Source organism: Poecilia reticulata, chromosome 1 (genome assembly GCF_904066995.2).
Source record: "Poecilia reticulata chromosome 1, P_reticulata-male-v2, whole genome shotgun sequence".
NCBI lineage: Eukaryota > Metazoa > Chordata > Actinopteri > Cyprinodontiformes > Poeciliidae > Poecilia > Poecilia reticulata.
The window spans coordinates 19,023,573-19,045,997 of NC_088830.1; the positions used below are offsets into that span (position 1 = coordinate 19,023,573).

The 22,425-nt window shown below is 40.6% G+C and overlaps 1 protein-coding gene and 1 long non-coding RNA gene across 2 annotated transcripts; both read left to right on the forward strand.

The window, feature by feature from the left end:
- Positions 1 to 9,514: 9,514 nt before the first annotated feature.
- LOC103467512 (uncharacterized) lies at positions 9,515 to 17,497 on the forward strand. Its single transcript, XR_014087920.1, has 6 exons — positions 9,515 to 9,580; positions 16,661 to 16,674; positions 16,794 to 16,867; positions 17,008 to 17,058; positions 17,166 to 17,262; positions 17,394 to 17,497. It is a non-coding gene; the product is annotated as an uncharacterized LOC103467512 (long non-coding RNA).
- A 3,122-nt stretch (positions 17,498 to 20,619) lies between these two features.
- On the forward strand, positions 20,620 to 21,544 carry LOC145551998 (uncharacterized). The gene is made up of 4 exons (XM_081608209.1): positions 20,620 to 20,771; positions 20,917 to 20,988; positions 21,088 to 21,144; positions 21,247 to 21,544. The coding sequence occupies exons 1-4, from the start codon at positions 20,691 to 20,693 to the stop codon at positions 21,457 to 21,459; spliced, it is 423 nt and encodes a 140-aa protein (XP_081464335.1). The 5' UTR covers positions 20,620 to 20,690; the 3' UTR covers positions 21,460 to 21,544.
- Positions 21,545 to 22,425: the final 881 nt, after the last annotated feature.

Consider the following 22,425-nt stretch of genomic DNA (forward strand, 5'->3'; position numbering starts at 1 on the left):
TGTTAAGCTGAGCAAATCACTGTCAGTTCAGACTTGTGGGAATAATGCATTTAGTGCCCACAGATTCAAGTTTTTTTCATAGCGCATGCTCACTACGTGCTATTATTACCCCTAGCAACAGTTGCCATGCTGCTGACAATGATGTCATCAGCATGACTTCAAATGATGTCTGTGTCATGAGGCCCTTCTGAGGTTGACTTTATGATGTCATAGAGTACATGACATCACCAACTGATCAGTTAATTCTCTGATCAGTTAACACAAATCAGTTAACAAGTCAGTCAACACAAGATTCATTTGGACGTTTTAGCTCAGCTCAATAAAGATGAACAACGAAAGCCCACAGAGGGAAATGGACGTGAGGCCTAAGGTCTCTTTTTGGACAAAAGTGAAAAAAACCTTGTCCAACAAAGTTCATCCTGGTCAAAGGAGCCCAGATTACAGAAAGAGAAACTTTCTCAGTGAACTTCTCTGGGAAGTGATTGAAAAGGCTGCAGATGGACCAACTCTGCATCTTGTCCGACAAATCTTTGAGGAACAACATAGCAACATTTTGATCTTGCTTTTGAGAAAAATTGGAGATATAAATGTGGACGTACTCTCGGAGGTGTCAGAAGAGCTTAGTGAAAGGATTTTCCAGAGTCTTGCGAGAGATGCATTCCACTTTGCCAGTGGACTGCATTTAATCGCACTAGTTGATCACCCAGCAGGACACCCGGTTATTGTGGAAAATTTCAAAAAGCACCTGGAGAATCCTGTTCCTAAGAAGAAAATGTTAGCATCTACAGATAGTAAGTTCAGAAAGACATTTTTTCCATCTGAGGACTTGTACGCAGATGAAAAGTGCCTGAGTGAGGATTATACTCAGGCAGCCATGGACCCTGAACAATTTTTGAGGGACGCAAACAGGATGGGTTTCAGGCGAGGAACTGAAGAAGAAAGGAAAGTTATGGTGCAAAAAATTCTTTGGAGGTTGATTTATGAGTCTAGTTACAGATCTACCTACGGGAATTACAAAAGGAAGCACACCGAACCTGTCCAGAGAAAGCTTGCTCCAAAAATATGGAATGAAGTAAAGGACATTGATTTTGTCTTTTTTGAGAAAATGGAAGAAAGACTCTGCCGAGACATCTTGCAACTTCTCTGGGGCAATGAAGATGCAGTTAGAGAACTGCTCTTCAAGATGATAAAAAGTGACAACCCAATCGTTATTTACAAGGTTGTCCAGTGCTTTAAAAGAACCCTGACACGACCGCGGAAAATCCATCTCCAAGAAAACATTCTTCAAAAGGCATGGAGGTGCATCAAACAGGCTGTGTGTTCTGCAGATGCTTCACATGTAGTAGAGAGGCAAGAACCCACCAAGAGTGGACCAAACGTAGAGTATAGTCCACGCTTAGCTGGGTCTCTAGGTTTGGTTTGCTCAGAGGTTGGTACTGACTCGGAGGAGTCAGGGCCGGTCTCTGAGTCAGGACCGGTCTCCAATTCAGGACCCGCTTCCAAGACAGGACCAGCTTCCGAGTCAGGACACGCCTCTGAGACAGGACACGCCTCCGAGACAGGATACGCCTCCGAGACAGGACACGCCTCTGAGACAGGACCCGCTTCTGACTCAGGACCCGCCTCCAAGACAGGACCCGCCTCCGAGTTAGGACCCGCCTTCGAGTCAGGACCAGCCTCCGAGTCAGGACCCGCCTTCGAGTCAGGACCAGCCCCCGAGACAGGACCCGCTTCCGAGACAGGACCCGCTTCCGAGACAGGACCCGCTTCTGAGTCAGGACCCGCCTCCGAGACAGGACCCGCGTCCGAGTTGGGACCTGCCTCCGAGTTGGGACCTGCCTCCGAGATGGAACCTGCCTCCGAGATGGAACCTGCCTCCGAGTCGGGACCTGCCTCCGATTTGGGACCTGCCTCCGAGACGGGACCTGCCTCCGAGACGGGACCTGCCTCCGAGACGGAACCTGCCTCCGAGACTGGACCTGACTCTGAGACGGGACCTGCCTCCAAGACGGGACCTGCCTCTGAGTCCGGACCTGCCTCCGAGACGGGACCTGCCTCCGAGACGGGACCTGCCTCCGAGACGGGACCTGCCTCCGAGTCCGGACCTGCCTACGAGTCGGGACCTGCCTCCGAGACGGGACCTGCCTCCGAGTCCGGACCTGTTTCCGAGACAGGACCTGCCTCCGAGACGGGACCTGCCTCCGAGTCGGGACCTGACTCCGAGACGGGACCTGCCTCCGAGTCGGGACCTGCCTCCGAGACGGGACTTGTTTCCGAGACAGGACCTGCCTCCGAGACGGGACCTGCCTCCGAGTCGGGACAGATCTGAGTCTGGACTGATCTGAGTCTGGACTGATCTGAGATAGGACCTGTTTCTGAGACTGGACCTGCCTCCAAAATGGGACCTGCCTCCGAGACTGGACCTGTTACCGAGACCTGTCTCCGAGTCCTCATGCCTAACGGTGTTTTCAGGATTTTTTCTCACCAACTGAGTGACACGTTATCAGAAGTGTCAAAACTGGATGCGTTTCTTCTTCAGAACTTCACAACTTACAGAAGTGGATGATTATGGCCTTAAGAGTGCTTACAAATTTTCCATCTGAGAATACCGGAAACCTTTAGTCATCCACTGTTACAGTCAGAGCAAGGTGGGTAGAGCATACCGAAGAGTCTGAATGGGGGGCCAAGGGAACAGTGGCGGTCTGGGGGGCTAGAGTATAATTAGAAGAGAAGGTGGGGGGCTGACGTATCTTTAGAGGGGTGGGGGGGTGGGGGAAGCGAAGAAGGAGGGAGCGAAGGAGAGACATTGAGGGGGTCTAGTGTACCATTAGAAGTGTGAGGGGTTGAAGAGGGTGGGGCCGGTCTAGTGTACTGTTGAGTGCAGGGGGGGCCGGACGGACGGCGTATGCAAGAAGGGGGAGGAGGTCAGGCTGTAAAAGGAGGGGGGCGAAGGAGAGACATTAATCTGCGGACTGGGGGTGCTGGAGTATAATTAGATGGGGTTCGAAGAAGAAGGAGAGAAGGTGGGGGGCTGACGTAACGTTAGAGGGGTCGGGGGCGGGGGAAGCAAAGAAGGAGGGAGCGAAGGAGAGACATTGAGGGGGGGCTAGTGTACCATTAGAAGTGTGAGGGGTCGAAGAGGGTGGACCCGGTCTAGCGTACCATTGAGTGCTGGGGGGGCCAGACGGACGGCGTATTGCAAGAAGGGGGAGGAGGTCTGGCTGTAGAAGGAGGGGGACGAAGGAGCGACATAAATCTGTGGACTGTGGATGCTAGAGTATAATTAGATGGGGTTCGAAGAAGGAGAGAAGGTGGGGGGCTAACGTAACCTTAGAGGGGTGGGGGAAGCGAAGACGGAGGGAGCGAAGGAGAGACATTGAGGGGGGGCTAGTGTACCATTAGAAGTGTAAGGGGTCGAAGAGGATGGAGCCGGTCTAGCGTACCATTGAGTGCTGGGGGGGCCAGACGGACGGCGTATTGCAAGAAGGGGGAGGAGGTCTGGCTGTAGAAGGACGGGGGTGAAGGAGAGACGTTAATCCCTGATCCCCTTATAAATGCTATTTTATTTATATAATTAGGCCTATTATAAACGAATATTTTAGTAATCGAGTAATCTATTGATTATTCTTACGATTTATCGAGTAATTGTATAAAAAAATTGACAAAATAAAGTATTTAATAAATCTGGCATGACAGCAGTGTTACTATCAAATATCAATATCAGTCCAATTTTTCATTTTTGAGCTTCCCTAACAGTTACTTTTTCGTAGTTTAGAAAACTAACCTGTAATAATAACAGCTCGCTTTCGAAGTTAACCTGAAGAAAAGTTAAACAAAAATCTGATTTTTTTTTCAATTTAATAAAAAGAGGCAGGCTCACAAATACACTTATTAAAAATGTCTATGATCCAGCTTTTAGTTTATGTATTCATCTTCAGTCAGTTTAATAGATGAACTCTCACGTTGCCCCATACCTGTCAAGCTTTGAGTTTGAGAATATGGGAAATGTTGCCTGAAGTGGTGGTGGTGTGCTGGGCCATAATTTAACAGTTTGTATATGTTAAATTACAGGGAAAAAAACTGTTAAATTATGGAAAAATTCTGCTGGAAATGCCGTAAAAAAACAGAAAATGTATTGGCAGAAAATTACCAGGGCATTTCTCTGTTTTTTATGGAAAAATTTGAAATAAAATACTGTTAAATTACGAGAAACTTCTCGTAATTTTTTTTTTCTGTAAAAAAAAAACAACAAAAAAAAAACTTTAAAATATCCTGGCAGAGAGTTACCAGGACATTTTCTGTATATTTTTTTTTCAGAATTTCCATCAAAATATTTTCCATGATTTAACAGTTTTTTTTATGTCAAATTTACCAATATTTTGTTAACTCAAAACTGAAATTCTCTGTCTTTTTACTCTGTCTTTTGTGACATATTCACAAACTTTTTTTTAAAACACCTTTGGCATTTCCAAATACTTTTGTCTTCCAAACCATTGAAGTCTGTATTCTATACCATATATTAATTATAGTGTCAAATATATTAAAGTTAATGTATTTAATATATTCTTAACATAATTTTGAAACAAAACTAAATTCTAAGTCCACAGGAAATGTAATTGTAGAACACAAAACACTTAGTTTGAAAGTAGCTCATGCAAAGTGATGTAAAAATGAAACCATTCTGCTATCAAATTGCAGTCTTTATTTTGCAATAAATTGACCATAAATTGACATGTCATCTAGTCTTTATAACTAGCCTTTGTTATTGTACATTAAGAACTAAACATGTTCTTGAACTTGCTAAGTTTATCTTCTGTACATCACAACTAATTTATTGCATTTTACTATACAAATTTCCAACGTATAAATTAAATGTAAAGCAGTCTTGACTCTAGCCTTTCAAGTCAAATAAACAATTTTGTTAAGTTATTACTATAAGATGGAACATTAAAAAACTTGATTTTGAACATGAAAATCATAGTTGTAAACAGGACCAACATTCTTCAAAATAAATGCCAATGGTCAACCACTATCTTTATCAAATACAGTTATAAATATTTAGTTAAAAATCAAATGCTACATAAACCCAGCAGGTAACACTTTATTTGAAGGGGGTGAATAATACTGACATAACTCCGTCATAAACACCTGTGATGAACATGAATAAGTCTTCATGAATATTTATGACTTTTCCCTTCTCTGGTGGGGGGCCCGAGTCAGTTTGTAACAGAAAAAAGTGTGAGGATTGCAGGACTGCCTAAATGTAAAAATATATTGTTTTCCAAAAAGCACAATCAAATAACCCTCTCTGGGTTCTTCCCAGAAAAAATCCAGGAAAAATCCAGGAAGGATCATAGTTCGTATTTTCCTAACTATGAGCCGCACCGGACTATAAGCCACAACCCCAAAGATTTTTTATTTTTTTTAAACCAGTAGACATACACATATAAGCCGCAGATATCTCCAGGTTTTCCACAATGATGCAGCAGCAGAGGGGGGGACGGACACCCAAAATCTGAGTAATAACAGGTCAATTGAATATCACATTTATTACGGTTGAAAAAGAAAAAGTTGCCAAGTTTAGATTTAACTGAACTGATTACGGTAGTTTCCGAACGGTATCTGTAACAGTAAAAGTGCTGATCCTTCGTGAGACTTGACTTCTTCTTTAAATTTCAACAGCAGCTTGCATTAATTATTGTTGCACTACTGCCATCTACTGGATCCTAATATCTCTACCTCAAATTCTCATAATGATCCCAGTACAGGGCTTAAAGTAAAACAAAATCCTGAGCCTGAAACTTATAGTTATGATAGAAATTTACTATAGCGTTGCTATTGCCACAGTTTAAAAAAAAGTGTATTTGAATAGTGCAACAATTGCTTCTAACAATACAATTAACAAGTTAAACACTCAAACTTAAATAAGACTTCAGTTCATTTTAACTGAAAACAAAATGTAAAATGTCTGTGCCCTAAAGGTTTGCCTTACAGGCAACAATCCCTCAATATAAATAAGAGCCTTTCAGTCAATGTTTTAGCAAGTAATTTAGAACATGCAACATTACCAACTAAATCAGTTTCTCAACCTTTTTGGGCCCAGCGCCCCCCCAGCCTTTATCCAGGTCCCTCACTGCCCCCCACCAAACAATTTGTAGGCTACTTTGCACTGACTATTATTTTATTATTAATATTATTATCAATATTGTAGATGTTTTGATTTTTATGCTCATTTCTGTATTTATCATTAAAAATAATTTCCCAGAGAACAAAAATGTCATGGGAATAGAAATTATTTTCCCAGGCATCTATGAAAAATCTAATGAACATTCAAGTTAAAATTAGTAGACCTACCAGCAGCCAATCAGAGTGGAAAAATATTCTTATTCTTTGCCATTTTCTAGTTGTTAAATATTCCACAAAATGACCAGATAAAAGATGTTCAACATGCCAGTTTAAACTTTGAACTATTAGCAAAACGACTGAGCTCTGCAACATTAAAACATGGATAGCACTGTAACTACATTAATCATAACTCTTCTTCTCTTCAGTGTTTGTCAGTTTCTGGTGGTGCAGCTCTGTGCTGCCTTCAGGAGAATGGGACATCAGAGTATCATCCATAAAACTTCACCCACATGGCATTTATTGTGCAAACCAGAGCTTTCAGTGGAAAAACAAAAGTTTCAGATCCTTTTAATGCCATACAAATATGAGACAGAAACATGGATTATATTTTATATAGTTTATATAGTTTTACTGGACAGAAATTACAAAGAACAAATCTGGTTCTTAGTCAAATTGAAAGTGTCATGGAGTCATCAGCCTCATGACATTAACACTGACATGAAAAATAATATTGAAGAAATAAATCTATCAAAAATAATTAAAAACATAAATAAGTGATCAGTTCTTTAAGATATATCTATTCTCAGTTTTATGTCCCTCTTTTCCTGTTTCAGAGTTTTGCCAATGTGCACGTCTTTTTTTGTGTGTTTTGTTTTTACCCCCTAAGGTGCAGGGGGCCCGGGGGGCAGACTGACATAAATCTTTTAAAACAACGGAAACAATTTCTGCATTCTGATTATTGAAATTTAAAAGTGCTGTGTTGTTCCATCACCCCCGTTTCATACCGGACCACTTACAGCACCGTGTTAACGCTATAAAATGAACGCTCTCTATCATGGTATCACCCATGGAGGGATTTCTTTATTCAAATGGGTTCATTTTTTCAGAGGGATACAAAGTGAGGGTGTCGTGATTTTAGTAATTACGTGTTTATAAGAGCGATTTTCTGTTGTCCTTCCATGGAAGTGGGCAGCATCCAGACGGACAATAAAACACTTTTTAATATAAGTTGCTGCTTTGACATGATCACAGAACTGCCAAAACATATGTACAAAAATCCTCAATAAAACATAACTATTAGAAAATCAGACACCAGACAAAGAGAATCACAGCAACGTCATCAGCCGGTGTAACGCTGAACTGATGGTGAAGCTTCTAGCAGGAAAGGAGCTGCGCCAAAAGCTACAAACACTGAATAGAAGAAGAGCTGCCATCTATATCGTTGCAGCCAAGCATGATTTAATGTTACACAATACAGTTTTACCAAGTTGCTGAAAGTGTAAACTGGCATTGTTGTGCATTTAAGGTGTTAAGTTTACCTTCAATCAAACGCCCCCCAGAGGAATCTCAGCGCCCCCCTTTTGTAAAAATGTCCGCCAGGGCCCCTGCCGTCTACTGAACACCCCCTGGGCGGCGGTACCGCCCACATTGAGAACCGCTACACTAGAAGGAAAAATTGACAGAACATTTTTTAACATGAAAGCACATCCAACTCCAAGTGATGAGCTCAGTTTGTGCAGAAACTTTTATTGTTTCCAATGATTACAGCTTGATTTGGCATTATCAGGCTAAATGCATGCGGAAAATATTAGTTTATATACTATTACATATATGTGTTTTCCAGCATTGCTATAGAAAAATTAATAAAAAAGTAAATATATCTTGAATGGTTGAAACTACAGACTAAAGTGAGAGACTTGCTATGCCAATTGTTGATCCCAAAAGTTTTCAGCAGTAGTTTATAAGCAAAATAGACCAAGAGCTTAATGACAACACAAAACACTCCAGGAAGTTGGAAAGACATAACAAAAGACCTGTGAGAACCAGTTAGTGCTGATAGAAGTCTTACAGCTATTTATAAACTAGTTATAAATCATCACAGTAGAATTATTTCATTCCAGAGGTAAAAAAAAGCATCCAACCTATTTCTCTTACGAGTCAAATAATGATGATTATGCAGAACTTCTGCAATTTCCCTCAGTGTTATCACAGGGTGTATGGAAGCTTAAGTTTTTTATATTACAGAATAAAAACAGAAAACTGTAATCAAACTGTTTTGAAGTGAAACACCAAGAGCAGGATCATCCATCTGTCTCTGCCAAACCAGAGTTGATCTTTTCATTTCATCAATTTTCCCAGTTATGGGTTTACACTCCCGTCTGAAGCTGAATGTGGAAAATTTGCATAGTGAATTTCAAACCGTGGATGAGAAACTCCAGCCTCTTCATCACTAATTTAGTGGGAAATATCTCTAATAAGTTCAAAAGAGAGCTCATTGTGTTCCTGTGTGGAGGAAACTGCCACAGATTTCAGACAGGCTCAACGTTAGCCCCACCTACTGACAAACACCAGAAGACGCTCTCTCGTTAAACCCCTAGTGTTTGAGGATCCTTGAAAGGTCTCTGTTCTGTTTCTAAAAGATATGTGAAATCATATGCAGAGTATTAGCAAATGTGTCCTTAGCGCAGACAGGTGTAATATTTAGTAAAGTGTAATAAGCTCTTAAAGTAATCAACAGGATTTCGTGCAAAGAAATTTCTTCTTACCTTAATCTGCATACAAGGTGTGGCAGGATGAACTCTTCTGTGACTCTGTGTTGGGAATACTACACATAGTTATTAAAAACAGTATTATAATTTTAATTCTAAAACAAATCAGAAAATCTGACCACTATCTAAAACATTTAATCAAAAAATGTAATGAAATAAAACCACTGATCACTTATTTTTACATTTCACTACAAAAATGTCTGAATCTCAAATTGCAGTAAGAAACATATCAAGTTTTACGCAAATTAAAAAGACAATAAGACAATGCTTTAATTGACAAGCTGCTGAGAGTTATGATTATTATTCTCATGAAACTTGACAGTTTCACAGAGGAAGCTCTCTCCATCTATTTTAATATGAACCTCAGTCACAAAACTTAGTGATGTTGAAAATCAGCTGCTGTGTCTCTTGCGGTTCACCAACAATAAGCTGAAACTGTTGTAATCACCGGTTCTTTCAACAGGTTTTCACAATGTTATTTAGACACTCAAATGTAGGTAAACCTGAATGTTATTAGGGATATTTGCCCACAATTTAATAACTTAAAGTCACTAATTCTCAGCCACACGTTGAAGCATAGGGAAACATGTAATCGCAGTTTTGCAACATTTCTGCATCTGTAAAGCTATAAAAGAGAAGCTCAACATCCAAAGAGCAACACTACAGACTCTTCTCTTGTCTCTAATGTAGCCGAGTGGTGAGGTGTTGTTTCGCAGTGGCCACCAGAGGGAGCTGTGTGTGCCAGCTCGTTAGAGAATGGGGTGAAAACCGTTAGACCGGTAGAAGCAGCTTTGTTGTGCTCGCTACGGTGTGCTAACGTTCATAACGGTTTTCTGCGGTCCTAAACGGAAGGTTTTTGTGAAAAACTGTGGAGCTTGTTCGGGCTCTGTGAGGAACTGTGGAGCTTGGTATGTCCTGGGATATTGTGAGTTTCTGTTGAATAATCTCTGGTTTTAGTTAAACAATGATCTGTTATTTCCCTGAATATATGTTTATCTGACCTTACTATACAGTGCCAGTTAGGGTGAATGGCCCGTTGCCTTCCACAATTTCGAGTTGTAAGCCAAGTTTACTATGTGAGTATTTTGAAATGTTACACTAGGTTTATCATATTGTAAGAAGTCTGTGTGATTTTATTTATTTTCTTTTGTAGAAGCGTGCCTGCTTCGGTTGTTTATGCACTCAATAAAAAAAAGAGATTTATTTGATTTCTGCTATTAAAGTAGCTGTCACTATAAGATCTTTAACCAAAATTTATCATTCTGTATAACTCCAAATAAATTTAACAATACTCTTATTCTATTAGAGTATTCGGGAAATAAAGAAAACCCCATTGATAACTTTGTGTCTGGGTTCCTCATTTTACCAGGCTACATATTTTGGTACCAGGAGTGGGGTTCTCTAATTTGGAGTTTAATACATTAGCAGGTTCTTAGTTTTAGGAGTGCATAAACAACTGTGGTAGGTTGAAGCCACCAGTGTGGGGAAGGAGCCAGTGTGTTGATGACAGCCTGGAAGCCTGTTGGAGGACCAGTGAAGTGTCTGCGTAGATCCTTACCACATTGAGGTGTGGAGAGTAACACCCCTGGAGGGAAACACAGTGGACATCTTGATATCAGACTGTACTTTTTCTTCAGTGACTGTTCCTGAACGAGGTCAGTTTTAGACCATTCAAGATGTCAGAAAACGATGATGCCCAAGCTGGTAGCCATGAAGATGAGACTGATGTCATGGAAACTTTGCAAGCACGGTTTATTGAACTGACTGAAAAACATGACCAAGCAATGGAAACCATTGCCAGTCTAAGTAACAGGTCATATGTATATGTACCTAGAGAACGACAAATCCAGTCTTTTAGTGGTGACCCAGTAAAAGATGGCCGCTCCGTCGAGGAGTTTATTGAGGAGGTTGACCGTGTCATAAGAACCAGGTGTCAAACTACCGAAGACAAACTTGATTTTATTCTGTCTCTTCTGAAAGGCCCTGCACTGGAGGAGGTGAGATTATGCATGGATGAAGAACCAAAAGATCCTAGTGAGGTGTTCCAATTGCTTCGTGAAGCCTATTCTGAAAGACGTAGTGTAACTCAGCTTTTACAGGCATTCTATGGTCGTGAACAGAGAGAATGTGAGGACTTTCAGGAGTATTCCCATGCTCTCTCTCAAATTCTACGTCTAGCCCTTAAACAACAACCAGATGCTGTATCCAATGCTAAGATGGCAGTCAGAGACCAGTTTGTAGAGGGTGTACGAGATTCATCTCTTAGAAGAGAGCTGCGCAAGATGGTTCGGGACAAACCCCAGTCCAGTCTACTAGATGTTCGCGAAGAAGCCATTGGCTGGTCTATTGAAAAAAGTAGCAGCCATACTAGAATCGCTAAAACCAGAAAGGTTATGTGTGACAATGTCAGTCAAGTAAATCAGGGAACTGATGGTTCTAAAGACCAACCTGCTACTACGCTAGAGGATATTGTTAGAGTGGTTTCTGAACAGAGTAAAGCCATTGGTGAATTAACCCTTGCACTAAAAGAGAGCTTTGCTTGCAAGGAGAAGTCTAGCCAAGAACAAAATGGAAGGATTAGGCTGAAACCTCAGTTTACAGATGACGGGAAGCCAATTTGTTTCAAATGCAGTGGGGTTGGGCATATTGCTAAAGAATGCATGCAACGTAACCCAGGTAGACCACAGGGTACTCCTTCCACATCTTTTCAGGAAAACTAACTCCCTCGGTTGCTGGGAGCCAGGCTATCCGAGGGGGGACAAAAGGCTCTAAGACGTTAAACCGTGAAATATTTTTGGAGCGTGCAGTGGGGAGTGTAGGGAGGTTACAGTTTGCATCAATGGGGTCCCAGTTTCTTGCCTTTTAGACACTGGGAGCCAGGTTAGTACCCTCTCTGAGTCTTTTTTTAAAAAGTATCTGCTAGGAAAAGAGGAGAATGTTGTCCCTACTGCCAACTGGCTCAAACTGACAGCAGCAAATGCTTTGCCGATTCCATATATTGGCTATGTTGAGCTGGATGTGGAGGCTATGGGGTTAAGCATACCAGAGTGTGGGTTTTTAGTCGTTAAAGATTCAAACCCTGGTGGACAGTTGAAGGAGGAGACAGACTCAAGCCATCTCTTGCCAACAATGTCTAAAAAATCAGTCCCTGGTCTCTTGGGGATGAACATTATAAAGAGATGTGAACAGCTGGTTACGGCTGAGTTTGATAATGCACTCAAAGGAGAACTTGACCCAGATTGGAGGGAAGCCTTTCAGAGGCTACAAAAAAGCAAGGTCCTCCAGAAAGCTTCCACAGCCAAAATTTCCAGCAGGGAAACAGTTCATGTGCCTGCCCTTTCAATAGCCACAGTCTATGCTAAGGGAATTATGTCAACAAAAGATGAAGCTGGTTATCTGGTCCTGGAACCAGCAGTGACAAATCTGCCCAAGGATTTCTTTGTAGTGCCCACATTGGTAGAGCCTACTAAGTCCTCCTTCCCTGTGCAAGTCATGAATTTCTCCCAGGATGATGTGTTTTTGTGCCACAAAACTAGACTGGGCACATTATCCAAAGTGGAATGTGTGGATGGCAACCAGACAGAAGTGTGGTTCCGTCGTATCTCTGCTTCACAAGAAGAAGTAGTGATACACAAGAAGAAGTAGTGATAGAACATAAGGAGGAACAAGCTGAAAACGATGATCTCCAATCATTGTTAGCCCAACTGGACATGGGGGGTACAGATGCGGAGCGGGCCAGACTAACAGAGCTGCTGGCTAAATATGCAGATGTATTTGCTTCTTATGATGAGGATTTAGGTTACACCGACCAGGTCAAGCATGAGATCCATCTTGTGGATGATGAACCAGTGGCACAGCCGTACCGTCGTATACCACCTACACAGTATAATGAGGTTAGGGAGCACATCAGCAAGTTAGTGAAAAAGGGCGTCATTAGGGAAAGCACTAGTGCTTATGCTTCCCCGGTGGTCTTGGTCAGGAAGGCAGATGGCAGTTTACGCCTGTGCGTTGACTATCGGAAACTAAACACAAAGACCCGAAGGGATGCTTTTCCTTTACCTCGCATTGATGAATGTTTTGATGCCCTCCATGGTGCAAGGTTTTTTTCTACCATAGACCTTGCCAGTGGATACCATCAGGTGGCTGTCCGTGAGAATGACCAACACAAGACAGCTTTTACCACCCCTTTTGGGCTGTATGAGTACTTGCGTTTGCCTTTTGGGGTATGTAATGGGCCAGCCACCTTTCAGAGACTAATGCAGGGGGCTATGAGTGATCTAATAATGCAAATCATGCTGGTGTACCTAGATGATATTTTAGTGTACTCGCAGTCTTTTGAGGACCATTTAAAGCGACTTGAGCTGATTCTGGGCAGGCTGAGAGATACTGGGCTTAAAGTGAAGGTGGAGAAATGCCATTTCCTTCAGTCAAAAGTGCGTTTCCTTGGTCATGAGGTATCTGCGGAGGGCATTGGGACAGACCCTGAGAAAACAACAGCAGTGGAACAGTGGAAGATCCCCAACACAGTAAAAGAGTTGAGGTCATTCTTGGGATTCTGCAGTTACTACAGAAGGTTCATAGATGGGTTTTCACAAATAGCGGGTCCACTCCACGATGTGGTAAATGCATGTCTCAAAAATAATAGTTTATCTGGCTCAAGGAGACAGTTTGAAGTATTGTGGTCCCATGAGTGCCAAAAGGCATTTGACCTACTAAAAGAGAAGCTGACCAGTGCTCCTCTGTTGGGTTATGCTGACTTTTCCCTGCCTTTCATTGTTGAAACAGATGCCAGCAATGCTGGATTAGGAGCAGTCCTTTATCAACAGCAAGGCAGGGAGAAGAGAGTTATAGCATATGCTAGTAGAAGGCTTCGCAATGCAGAAAGAAATGACAGGAACTACAGCAGTATGAAACTTGAACTCCTAGCCCTTAAATGGGCAGTCTCGGAAAAGTTTAGGGGCTACCTTCTGGGTTCAAAGTTCACTGTGCTGACAGATAACAATCCACTGTGCCACCTAAACACAGCTAAGTTAGGAGCTATTGAGCAACGCTGGGTAGCCCAACTTGCAGTTTTTGACTTTGAGGTAAAGTATCGACCGGGTCGGTGTAACACTGCTGCAGATGCTCTCTCCAGGCATCCATTAGCAGGGGAGCCTCATCCAAATCCAGATGATAGGGAAATGGATGGCTGTATAGCCATTTGCAACATGAGGAAGGGGACCCCTCTTGGCCCAGACCTCTGCTATGCTGGGATCAGATGCTGTCATGTTCGGGAAGTCCGAGTTTCAGGGACTGGGTCAGATACGGGCAGAAGTGATTTGGAGGGTAACACGCCCACCTTGCCGGGATACAGCCCAGAAGAGTTGTGCCACTTTCAGAGTACAGATCCCACAATAAGCTCCTTTAGGAGATTTTGGGACAGAAAAAAACAGCCTACTCACAGAGACAGAACACAGCTGGCTAAGCCTGTAGTTTCTCTACTCCGTCAATGGCATCGGATCAAGGAGGTGAAGGGGTTGCTTTACCGAGTAATAGATGATTCTCGTCTTGGGGAATGCCACCAGCTCCTTTTACCTACCTGCCTGAAAGAAACTGTTCTTTCTAGTGCGCATGATAGCATGGGGCATCAAGGGATTGAACGGACACAAAGTCTCCTCAGACAGAGATGCTTTTGGGTGGGTATGTATGATGATATTGAACAGTGGGTTAAAAGATGTCAGAGATGTGTTCTCACTAAAATGCCCCAGCCAAAGATTCATGCCCCCATGAAGTCATTTCTAGCTACACGGCCACTGGAAGTAATTGCGATAGATTTTACCATCTTGGAACCCGCCTCTGATGGCCGTGAGAATGTTTTAGTAGTAACAGATGTGTTCACTAAGTTTACCCAGGCATACCCCACCCGTGATCAAAAGGCAGGCACCACAGCCAAGATTCTCCTTCGTGAGTGGTTTATGAAATATGGGGTGCCTGAGAGATTACATTCAGACCAGGGCAGAAACTTTGAGAGTGAAGTCATTGCAGAGTTATGCAAGTTGTACGGAGTGAAGAAAACCCGTACTACCCCTCACCATCCCCAGGGGAATGCACAATGTGAAAGATTTAATAGGACTCTCCATGACCTCTTGCGAACCCTGCCACCTGAAAAGAAACGACACTGGACTGAACATGTAGCAGAGTTGGTGTACGCATATAATGTGACACCACATGCGACCACAGGCTACTCACCCCATTTCTTGCTCTTTGGGGTCCATCCACATCTACCTCTTGATGCTCTGCTAGGTCAGCGGCACCAATCAGAAAAAAGAACTGATTGGCTAGCTGTGCACCAGGAACGTCTTAGGGAAGCCCATGCAAGGGCAAGAGAGTACACAGAACAGAAATCTGCTGAACGGCTGAAGCATGATGAACCGAATGTCTACTGTCCCTCAATAAGTGTGGGCCAGTTAGTGTATCTCCGGCACAGGCCACAGGGCAGAAATAAAATACAGGATGCTTGGGGACCTGTTCTTCATAGGGTAGTAGAGATCCAGGGCACCACCCACACTGTGGAACCAGTGGAGGGAGGCCCTTTTAAGAGAGTCCATCGGGCTGACCTTAGGCCATGTGTAAGCCCTGTTCACATCTCTTCTCCTCAAAGCCGAAGCAACCCAGCAGTACTAACTGACTGTCCGTCTGTTGAGGATATCCCTAGCTACGGGGATCCTGAGTATATTGTTTTGGAGGAACACCCTTTCTTAAATGTGAGGCAACCACTTCAAAAGACCAGGGGCACAGAGGTTCGGGGTGCAGAGTTAGTACATAATTTAAAACCAGAAACTGAACCATTTAGTTGGAAAGCAACTAATGATTGTGTTGGACCTGAAGTCACTTACGGTCATCCAGATGACAACACGAATGCTTTACCAGCCCCTGAAACTCGTAGGACTTTGAGAGAAAATGCAGGGTTTCATTCAAACCCCCATCATGACCCTAGATCAGCATGCAATGTAGCTTCCGGCAGGCCAGAAGTGTTATGAAATAAAATGTATTAAGTCATCGAGGACGTTGACTTTTTAGCAGGGGAGTGTGTAGCCGAGTGGTGAGGTGTTGTTTCGCAGTGGCCACCAGAGGGAGCTGTGTGTGCCAGCTCGTTAGAGAATGGGGTGAAAACCGTTAGACCGGTAGAAGCAGCTTTGTTGTGCTCGCTACGGTGTGCTAACGTTCATAACGGTTTTCTGCGGTCCTAAACGGAAGGTTTTTGTGAAAAACTGTGGAGCTTGTTCGGGCTCTGTGAGGAACTGTGGAGCTTGGTATGTCCTGGGATATTGTGAGTTTCTGTTGAATAATCTCTGGTTTTAGTTAAACAATGATCTGTTATTTCCCTGAATATATGTTTATCTGACCTTACTATACAGTGCCAGTTAGGGTGAATGGCCCGTTGCCTTCCACAATTTCGAGTTGTAAGCCAAGTTTACTATGTGAGTATTTTGAAATGTTACACTAGGTTTATCATATTGTAAGAAGTCTGTGTGATTTTATTTATTTTTCTTTTGTAGAAGCGTGCCTGCTTCGGTTGTTTATGCACTCAATAAAAAAAAAGAGATTTATTTGATTTCTGCTATTAAAGTAGCTGTCACTATAAGATCTTTAACCAAAATTTATCATTCTGTATAACTCCAAATAAATTTAACAATACTCTTATTCTATTAGAGTATTCGGGAAATAAAGAAAACCCCATTGATAACTTTGTGTCTGGGTTCCTCATTTTACCAGGCTACACTAAGAACACCTACTGAAGGTGTGATGATTTGCCTTATTTAGATTATGGTTTTGGTATTTATACAGTGAATTTCTTTAATGCTACATTCTAGTAACATGAACAAATATCTTGTTCATTTTGATCTTCTGCTCCAACAGGTAAAATTACTGCAACCATGCTGAAGGTAGCACTTATTCTTGGATGCCTCCTGAGCCTCATTGTGGCTGAGCCTGTAAGTATAATATTATCGTGTTTCATATGAGATCAATGAGCATATACTGTATATAGTGTATTCTCTATACACTATACATATGCACTATTTCACTATTATTGTGAAAAGGTTTACTGCATGTAATGTCAAACCTTGTGCAGGTGGAGCACCAGCGTTTTGCTCGTTCAAGCTCTGGTTCTGGCTCACATGAGGTGAGTGTCCTCTCTGCCTAACCTTTAGATTAAACCTCAGCATAAATTATTGTATCAGTATTGAAAAAATCCTCTGCTATGTGTAATCACCCTTAATTTCCTTAAAGAGCACCACGACTACGACCACAGCAGCAGCTACAGGTACATTAACTCTGGCCCAGATCCTGGCCCTGCTCCAACAACTACTCAATCAGTAATGATCAAGTGAGTGACAAATACTGAAAAACAGATTTGTGACAATACTGCTGTAAATAATCGATATTTAACTTAGTCTGTTTTTGGGAAGTTGGTATATAGAGAATCTATAATTGTATTATTATCTCCTCTCATTTCAGATTCAATGGCTGCTGTTTTAACCAGATGCCTTCTATTCACTCAACAATTGGACAAATGTCATTCTTCACCAAGTTTGACTAAAAATAAACATTTTCAATGCAGACTTTTGCTATGTTGTCTGTTGTATTTTGCACTTCATCTTCAAGACATGCATGTTTTCTAGAAGAACATTAGAAAATAATGTTTTGCACAAATTTACTCATATAAGTCTATGAATATCTAGAAAGACTTATCTAATAACAGATTAAATGTTTTATCTTATTGATATGCTGTACAAGTGAACCAGGATGAGACAAAGCGGCAAAGCAATCCCAGATTCTGCTAAAAGCAAAATTTACAGAAGACTCTTAGTTTTTAACATCAGAGAACATCCAGCGTCAAGTGATGAGCTCATTTTGTGCAGAACGTTTTACTGTTTCTAATGATTACAGCTTGAGTTGGCCTTATCAGACTGAATGCATGAAGAAGTATGGTAACTTGACCAATACCAATGCTATTCAGGTTTTGTAGTTAAGGGTAGTAGTTAATAAATAAATAAATAAATAAATAAATAAATAAATAAATAAATGTTGATATATATTGTGTGTGCTCACCGTGTGCTCAAAACTGAACTTTATTCCCATATTTGTAATAATAAGTGACCATGAGGATAAAACAAATGTGCAGTAAAAAAAAATTCACAAGTTGACAGGAATTTGAAGGAAAATATGTGAGAGTTGTTCTTTAGTAAGTTCAAGCCCTGAATCGTTTTCATCTGCAACAACTTTAGAAAGCTTTTCCTTAGATTGAACCTTTGGGGCTAAAAAGAAAAACTGAACCCTACCATAGGCACGCATTAACCTAGATAATTTTTAAATATATCCTTAAGAACCAATCCATACATTCATATTCCAAAGCAAGCTGAGATTGCAAAAACTTTGGCTGTCAGAATAACCTTGATGCAAGACACGACATTATGTGCCACTCCTGTCAGCCAAGACCAGCCAACTTGTAATACAATTTGCACAAGCTCACAAAAATGAGTAAATTTCAAACATAGATTGATCCAGTGATTCTCAATTCACACTGCTGCTGGTGGGATAATGGTGCAATTTGTTGAAACTCCTTACAGCCAATTGAAGCGCATAGATGCACTTTAATACAAAAAACTGGGAAGTTAATTTGGTGCAGCCATGAAAATATGTACTGTAAAAAACTCTAAACGCTCTACATAGAAACTTACACTACAAATGATATTAAAAATACTGTACAGGGGTGTTGCATGGTGTCACAGTGCTCACTGTATTCATGTAGTTTATTTACACAAAATAAACTACATTAACATTTACAGTAACATTTTGCTTAGATATGATCAAACTATCCTGCAATAAAGTCAAATACAATGAGATGTTGATTCTGGAGAGTTTTACCTCACAGGAAGTCCCAGCAATAGATGATGGATAAATGTAAACAGCTACCCAAAGTGTGGGGTGCCTCCCCTAAGGTGGACGCAGTACCATTGGGGGGGTCGATGAATGAAAAAAGAAAAAAAAAAACTCTCAGGGAGCTGTTCATATTTTAGCCCCATTTTGCACAGAGACTTGTTTTAAATGTATTGATGATAGCAAAGTTGAACATTGTTACAAATAAAAAAAAGAAACATGTTTGAAATAACACGGACAGCAAAGAATACTCTTCTACAGTGTAGAACTAAAAAAAAACACATGCTGCACAAAAGTGTTTCTCTGTAAAGATGGTTTGTAGTTTGTTTTGCTGCAACCTGACGTGTGAAATAAATTTCAATGGAGTTTGAAAACAAAATATGTGAATAGCTAAATGTGTGGTTGAAGGATGTGTGTGCCCAGTTGATTTTTTTTTGTGGGGGGGTATTATTATAATCCATAGGGAGGCCCAGAAGAAAATCTTTGGAAATCACTGCGATAAGGAAACAAACTAAAAGCAAGCAGACAGTTTAGTGTTTGTGCAAGGCACAGTTCCTTTACATGTAGAGTTCGACCGGAAATGATTCAAGACCCTTAGAGATTTAAAGTATTAACATTTTGGAATGAGTAAGACAGAGTCAGGGGTTAGGGTGATGGTAATAGTTCTCTTCATCTATGATAAATCATAAACAAATCAATGTAATTCATGAAAAAAATGGTCACCTATTATATGAAGGGTTTCAATAGTGTTTGCCTAATGACAGGTGGAATTAATTCCCACATGGATATTTTGTTACTAATGCAAAATGTAAGATGCAATGTTTAAAATTGAACTAATTTTTTCATTAATCAATTGCTTAAAAAAATACACCTATACACCTACATTCATTTTTGTTTTATTCTGAAAGAAATACACAATAAGCTATTTAGTCTTTTTAAAATCTCTTTTCAACACTCCATGATCTACTTTAAATGTCTTGACAGATTCTATCTGCAAAAGACATAGAGCAACAGAAATGGGCAATGAAGAAAGAAAACATGTGGAAATGTGAAAACCTCTCACAATACCAGATGATGCAGTATTTAATCCAGAGCATTTAAAGAGCTTATTAAGCCTTTCCACTAGATTTGCTTTCCAGGAATTAACCTTGAGTCCAGACAACACCTTTGAATGCTCAGTTTCTATCTTTTTTTATGTATCAGACTGAGCTTTTTTATTATACTAAAGGCTTTCCATGATGGTTTGTTGTTCTTGTTTTATTGAAGAAAAAAAACCATTCAATACAGTCTATATGTAAAGTATTCATAACGCTTCACTGTCCCCCAAATTTTGTTAAGTTGCAGTTTTATTCTAAATTGCATTGCATTAATCTCTTTGTTCTAAATTACACATTACGTTCTTTAACATAAGTATGTAACATAAGTAGACACATAACTGACATTTTCGATTAGCTGAGGAAAAATATAATGTGATTAATAGCAAAAGTTTCTGATAGATATTCAAATACTGAATTATTTGAAAAGAAATAAATGCAAAGGTTCAGAATTTTACAGTTGTTCAGTCCACACAAAAACACTCAAAAGTTTAACCTAAAAACCTGACAAATACAAAAAACATGACACTGCTCTTTGGCTTGATTTTGAAATGTTCAAAAAGTTACACAGAGCACTTTTCTACAAGATTTTTTGTCAAAATTCAAGTTCAAATTCAAATTCAAGTTTTTTTGTGCCCAACCCTTTGTTGATCTTCCAAACCATTCATGTTTCATCATTGCTTCAATTATTTCCTAAAATTTTCACCTACGTACTTGAAATGCTGGGCAGACAGTTTCCTAACAGCTATTGTTTCCCAACTGCCTGATATCCTCCATCTGCATGTGTATAAAAAGCTCTAATGACCAAAACACCATCAGATTTACCTTGACCTGCTCTGGGACAGATTGTGAAGAGACGACTGTAATTGCAAATTTCTTTTATTCATTCTGTTTTCTATTTGAATTTTTTGTCAGACATTGACTCAGTGCCTTAATAATACAGTTATTTTATTTTATTTTTTTACTTATTGTAATCTTAAAATTATTATTATTTCTTATTTTGGCAGGTAATCAGTGAAACAATGCTGAAGGTAGTATTTGTGCTGGGATGCCTCCTGTGTCTCACTCTGGCTTATTCTGTAAGTGCCATATTTATAAAGACTGAATCAATGTTGTTTTAGTCGGTGCAGCCGCCACAGAAAAAAAAATTAATGTTGTTTTATTGTCATTTTTAACAGGATGACTCGGCATCCAGCCGGGAGAACCGCTCACTTCGGGGCCCTCATCCTCCTAGGGTAAGTTTATTGTACTAGTTTTACTGGAGTAGATAAGAACTGTTACCAAACCAGAATCTGTTTCCTGAATCTGAATAAACCTGACCTTGATCTGTGTTTCAGGGCCGTGGTCCTCCTCATGGCAAACCAGGCCACCATGGTGTACCTGACGATATCCTTCAGAAGCTTCTGGACTTTCTGCGCACCAGTACTACCACCACTACTACTGCTGCAACTACCACCGCAGCTGCAACTACCACCGCAGCTGCAACTACCACCGCAGCTGCAACTACCACCGCAGCTGCAACTACTACCACAGTGGCAGCTACAACATAAAGAATCTTCTCTCCCCACTAAATATGGCAAATAACATCTCCTGATTCTTCATGCTGTTTCCTAAATAAAGTACAAGTTGAATGCACATGGTCTCAATGTGTTTGTGAATGAAAAGTGAGTCAATTGGCTTTTTTCACACCAGGTGTGCACATTTTTATTCAGGACAAATTTCAAGTGGAAGAGACATTACATTTATAACTCAGAACTCAATGAGGTATATGGATAGTGCAGTACATGGAAGTGATGAAAATAAGTAAAACCATTTAGAAATAATTCTGTCTTTAAGTTATCAAGCAATACATTTAAATGCATGGAATTTAGAAAAGAAAAACACATAGAAATCCCAAATCATTTTTATGTTGATATTAATATAAGACATGTACATATTTTTTCCATCTACACATTTTTCTTCTCTTCCTTCTCACAGTCTGAATTAACAGTGGCTTGAAGAACTTACAACAAAACAGTGACAGAAAAAAGGAACTAGCTTGTGCATTTAAACACAGCTAGCTTTACTTCAGTTTAATGTGCTGTTTATGTGACATGTGTCCAAATGTATTCAAGTTTTGCTTTAGTCTTAAGATAAACCTTATCTCACCATTATGCACTTTTAAAGTTTTGAATGTCTTTTACTTAAAATATGTTTTTAAAACTAGTCAAACAGTGAATGTACTGATTCTCAAAAAGCCAAAACAGTTTAAGAGCTATGGAAGCAATCAAACACGTGGCTGAGGTTTCCGACTGGGTGGCGTAGCAGGAGGAAATTAGGGCTCAGCAGAAAACATGGCAGCATAATGGCTGAACAAACTTTTTTTGATGTTTAATAGAGAAATTTACTCTGCTGAATATGGATTTGTGGTTCATTTCTAAGCTAAAACGAATCCAAGCTGGAAGCAGATGGGATTCTGCTCAAGATCAGGAGATGTTGCAAATACTGATCTGATGAGGAATAGTCAAGCTATTCTT